This window comes from Penaeus monodon, chromosome 9 (assembly GCF_015228065.2).
Source record: "Penaeus monodon isolate SGIC_2016 chromosome 9, NSTDA_Pmon_1, whole genome shotgun sequence".
NCBI lineage: Eukaryota > Metazoa > Arthropoda > Malacostraca > Decapoda > Penaeidae > Penaeus > Penaeus monodon.
In genome coordinates this window covers 32381706-32387489 of record NC_051394.1, presented here as the reverse complement: position 1 = coordinate 32387489, position 5784 = coordinate 32381706, and the positions used below count along the sequence as shown (strand labels likewise).

The window sequence follows — 5784 nt, the reverse complement described above, 5'->3', positions numbered from 1 at the left end:
TTTAATCATTGATTGTCTTCTTTTTAAAGATGTCTTTGTTTTAGATTCAGCACTGAAATAAGAATTTCCATTTCATTAGCCAATGACTGCAGCTTTATGTACTGTCCCTTGTAGTTTTTTGTGAATTTGGTACATACAGATGGCTTCACATGTGCTCAGCCAGCAAGGAGTCTATCAGTAGGCCCAAGTTACGACACCTGATTTCCCCATCCCTTGAATTAGCAAGAATTTTTTTTTTTCTTTCTAATACTATTAATATTGACATCGTTATTGTTCTTATTGATATTATGATTATTACATTGTTATTAATATATGAATAAAATTGAAGACATAATGATACCAATAAAGCTTTAAAAAAATTAAAGCAAAGGGTAAGCATGTGAGATAGGTAAGACTAATAACTGACTCCTTGGTGACTAAGCACTTGCAGAGCCATCTATCTGTATAGACAATAGATGAACTTTTATTACAATGGGCATGGCATTGTAGTCTTGCCATCCATGCCAATTGGGTTAAGTAGTGGGCAATAATATTTTTCATAAATCTGAAATTGTGTTTAGAATTCATTACTTTTCATTAAAGAGAAGTTATCAAGTATATTTTTTTTTTAACAGGTAGTTTTCTGCAGCAGCTCTTGTTGCATCCAAGGACTCTCATCTTTCCATAGGCAGGAATGCAATATACTTCCAACTTTAGCTCACTTAGACATGGGTAAGAATTCTGTTTTAGCTTACAGAATTTTAACACAGACCACACACAAGAAACTGAAAGCTTTGATACCAGAGCTTCTTGAGGAATCAAAACATCAAGCCCCAGAGTCTCTGGGCTTTAATACTCAAGGGATATATAGCTCCTCTGACTACAAGACAATATACCACCTTGTCCACAATAAGGAGCAGCGCTCAGTGAGTGACCTGTTCAAACGATGTGCAATGGCTCTGACCCTGACAAGGCTCATGATAGAAAGTAAGAACCACTTTGTAGATGAAGATGGAAAGCCTATCATGCCCACCCAGGAGGATATTCTTCTGACAGGATCTACTCTCTTCATCCACATGATGAATCTGCCTTGCAATGCCCATTCTGTCACTGAACTTGAGGTAATGGTACTTTGTATTTTGCCACAGAGTGAATTCTTGCATACCAAGAATTGTGTTCATCAAATTTCAAATGCTGATTAATACCCCCTTGTGTGTTCTCCTTTTATGACTTTGATATCTCTTATGAATATTGAATATTGGTTTAATTTTGGTCAAATGACATTTGAGTCTTATAGTATTCATGAATAGAGCATTGTTTGGTCTTTTGATTTTTGCACATGGAAAATAAAAGCATACTACTTAAGAAATTAATTGACTAGTTATGTTTTTATTTGTATTTTTCAGGTAAATGTGAGCAGGTTCCAGGAAAGTACAACACAGGAAATTGGGTCGGGAGCATTCGGTGTGCTGAGTTTGACAAATCATTCATGCAATCCTGCAGCTGCACGTTCAAGTTATGGAAATGTGGTAGTGCTTAGGGCAATAAGATTCATTCCGCAAGGAGCAGAAGTGACAGACAGTTATGGGGAACACTATGGCATCAGGCCTTGTCAGGCAAGAAGAGCAGAATTGTTGCAACAATACTGTTTTACCTGTACATGTGAAGCTTGTGTAAATAGTTGGCCAACTTACCCGTCTCTGTCACAAAGTCTCACTCTACGATGCCTAAAATGCTCAGTGCCCCTAAGTCTCAGCAAGGGTGTATGCAAAAGATGCAATACCAATTATTCCAAGAAAGAAAGCAGTGATAGTAATGGGAATATGTTGATGTATGATTACAAGGAGATTGATGAGCAGACCAAAATTGCTGCTAGTGAGTGTCAGAAAGCATATGATAGCATTATTGAAGGGCTCAATTCTGAAGAAAACATGACAACTCTGATTCACTTTATAGAGCATGTTGACAAGTATGTTCAACATCCATGCAAGTTATACTTTGAAGCACAAGAAACACTGAAGCACTGTTTTGACAGACAAGGCAACTGTGTTTACAGGAAGGAGGAGAGTGATGGGACAGACATCTTTAAGAAGAAAAGGAAATAAAGAGCCTGATACAAGTTAAAGGATATCTAGGGCCTCAAAATTTAGGGCATCAGCTAGTGTGAGTTGTGGAAGAAAAGGTGCTTATATGAATTTTTAGGTTGTTTTAATTTGGTGCTATTAAACAAAGTTGTTTTTGATGATGGAGATACTCACCATATGTATCTGTAATTTATTGTTTAGCAATTTTGTTGTTTAGCCAATACATCAGAAGCTTACTAAGTGTTTCCAGCACTGAGTTTTTTGTGGAAATTTATTTTTTGTCTGAAAAAAATCTACTGTGATATAAACTAAACACAAATTGTATAGCAGCCGTTGTTCACAATTGGTGAAGTATCAGTAAAGAATATTAATGTCTATTTAATTTCTTATTAGCACTTTACCATAATGTATTTGGTGCATAGCAGACAGGGTCCTACATTTCTTTGGTAAATAAAAATGGTTAGGTAATTATATGTTGAACTATAGCACTGAAGTACATAGACAAATCCATTGAAATGTCAGGAAAAGAAATATAGATAGATGGATTTTTATAACTTTTTTGTGTTTTCTGTATATTTTTAAATTTTCTTATCAACCATTAGCACTGGGTACATGTAGTGGCACCATTGCTTTGTTTTGAGAATTTTGTTTACACATAGATGGCTTTACAAGCACTTACTCTCCAAGTAGTCAGTTAGTAGGTCTTTCTGACTTCACCTGAGTACCTGTACCTGGAATTTTTTAGAAAAGTTTGTTTGTTTGTTTTTTGCAATACACATTACTAACTGTTGCTGTTATTGTTATTATTATTACTATTATTATTGTTGTTGTTGACAGTATGATTATTCTGTTAACAATACTAATTGCAGTAAAAGTTAAAAATGAGTCTTTCCAAAGTCAAGGAAAAAGGTAAACCAGTTAGATCTTGAATGACCAATAACTCACTGCTTGGTTACTGAGCACTTATGTAAACAAAAATAAGAAACTGAAATCACAGTAGATATGGCATGTATGTACATGCACTCTCAGCATCAACAGGTTAAATAGTTAACAGGTTAAATGCAGTCACTGACTTCAGACAATCAGAGATGGTAATTACACTTCTCAGGAATTTATTTATTATATACTTGGAAATATAAATAAAATGTAGGCCTGTCTATAGCCATCATATTTAAGCTGTTATTATATTGCATTATTTATTTATTTATGTATTGTAAGTTTTCATCATATTTTAAAGAAATTTTATTTCATGAAAATTGTGTCCCAAAGTTAGAAGAGTAACTTAACACCATCAGACTATCATCAAATCACATTCAAGAGTATATTAGTACTTATGGGAATGTTTTATAATTCTTTTGGTCAAGTAGAAATGCCAAGAGCCAAAGTTTACTTCTTAAGGTGGTGATGTAAGGTAGGCTTCTGCAGCATTTATATGCATTTTCTTATGGTTTATTAGTATATCTTATTTTTCACATATAACATAACTACCCTTAAACAAAATCTTCCCCCCAAAAACAGTAATGTTCATTTTTCCATAATATCCCACTCATCTCTGTTATTTTCAACCCAAGTAACACCAATGAAGTAATCTAATTATATGTTCAAGAAACAAACTCTTGCCCAGGATTGCAGGAGACACTACTTTGGTTGTATTATATGATGTGTCCACTTTGTAGTAGCAAATGTAAAAGGTATAATCTGTACAAATTTAAGCTTATTACCATATATTGTGAAATGTGACCTTGATAGTTTGACAAGTGCATGTTTGTACTACTTTTTCCAAAAGTACAACTTAAAGCAAACATCTTTCTGGTTTAGTAAGTTTCATATAGTCATTTGTAAGACAATGAAAGCCTCAGTACTTTATGATGATGATAGGATTGGATGTCTATTGATGAATCATGCATTTGCATATTTTTTATGATAATATGCTTTTGTTACTAATGGTGCTAATAAATTTGTAACATTTTCTTTTGAATTGCTCCTTTACCCAGAATTTTGTTTTAGAAGAAACATGATTATGCATTATAGTCTGCTGCCTTAAATATGGAATTTTTGCAGTTAACTGAACAGTATGAGAATTCCAGTACTTATAGGTTTAGCAGAAATAAGGAGTTATCAAATATAAGAATGAGAACAATCTCATTTTTAGTATGGCAAGCACTCCTCTGAGAAGAGTAGTACTTCACAACCCAGTTTTTATACACTCTAATAAGAAAGTGAAGTACTATTTGCTAATTTAGCAATAATACTAGTACACAGCGAGTTTCTTCCTGTACTATTTGCATCCTCTGTAAACTTTTCACTGATATTAATGGTTAGAATCTTGTAAACATATTTTTTTTCTACATCATCATTCAACATTTATGTACAATGCAAGTGTTATATTTATTTTATTTTTTATAACTTCATGTACACATTACTACGATTTAGTTTTTTATATTCGTACATATATATATGACTAAATGTATTATATATATATATATATATATATATATATATATATATATATATATATATATATATATATATATATAAATATATACATACATACATATATACATATTTTTTTCTTTATTTATTTATTTATTTATTTATTTCTTATTCTTTTTCTTTTTCTTTCTTTGGTCACAGCATGATACTTAACTGTAGATTTCATGTTGTGATGCTCTTGGAGTGAGTACGTGGGAGGGTCCCCAGTTCCTTTCCACGGAGAGTGCTGGTGTTACCTTTTAGGTATATATATATATATATATATATATTATATTATATTATATATATATATACATATATATATTATATATATGTATATATATACATATGTATATGTATATACATAAGTATGTATATATATGCATATATAGATATATATATAGATATATATGTATATATATACATATATATATACATATATGTATACATATAGTTTATATATATGTATATACATATATGTATATATCTATATATATGTATATATATATATATATATATATATATATATATATAATACTGCTACGCCAGTGGGTCTTTCGGAGACTGTGCGAAACATGTGTTAACATGAAAAGGATGACCTGGGCATGTGTTAACATGAAGGGACCTGGGCAAACATGATGCAGCTGGCTGTGAGCGGAGGAGCAGATGAACAAGCTAGGAGACGCGGTTGGGTGCTGCTCCTGTGAAGACCTCGTGTGTGCCCTTGTGACCTGATATATACTTTGTGTTGCCCTGTTATAAGCTGTATCGTGCAGTGTGACATGCTGGTTTCCCCCTGTATTGTGCCTATAGAAAAGTGTACGGGTAAATAAATTGTGTAAATAAAGGAAAGACTGTCATTTTGTGTTTATTTCGTGCCCTGCCTCGCCACTTGGCGTTTCCCCTCGTGGTGTTCTGGGACGCTGTGGTGCTCGGTGCCTCTTGGAACTGTTCAGTGTTCACTACCCTGTGAATAGCACGCCGTCTGCCTAGCCTGCCTTGTGTTGGTGGCAGAGAGACGAGGCGGCCGGCGTAACAATACATATATATATATATATATATATATATATATATATATATATATATATATATATATATATATATATATATATATATATGACTGCCTCAATAGTAGGGGGGGCTGCCAAATAACCTCTCAATAGTGAATTGAGAGAGGCCTAAGTCCTGCAGTGGAATGAATAGCTGTTAAAAAAAATAATAATAAAAAAAAAAATAATAATAATAAAAA

The 5784-nt window shown here is 32.8% G+C and overlaps 1 protein-coding gene across 1 annotated transcript in view; it reads left to right on the top strand.

Moving 5' to 3' along the window:
* Positions 1-4034, top strand: part of LOC119577085 (SET and MYND domain-containing protein 4-like) — an 8913-nt gene extending 4879 nt beyond the window's left edge. The window contains exons 4-5 of the mRNA XM_037924764.1: positions 615-1100; positions 1386-4034. Coding sequence (XP_037780692.1) covers positions 615-1100; positions 1386-2084 — 1185 coding nt within the window. The 3' untranslated portion in view covers positions 2085-4034. The remainder of the gene's footprint in view (positions 1-614; positions 1101-1385) is intronic.
* The last annotated feature ends 1750 nt before the right edge of the window (positions 4035-5784 follow it).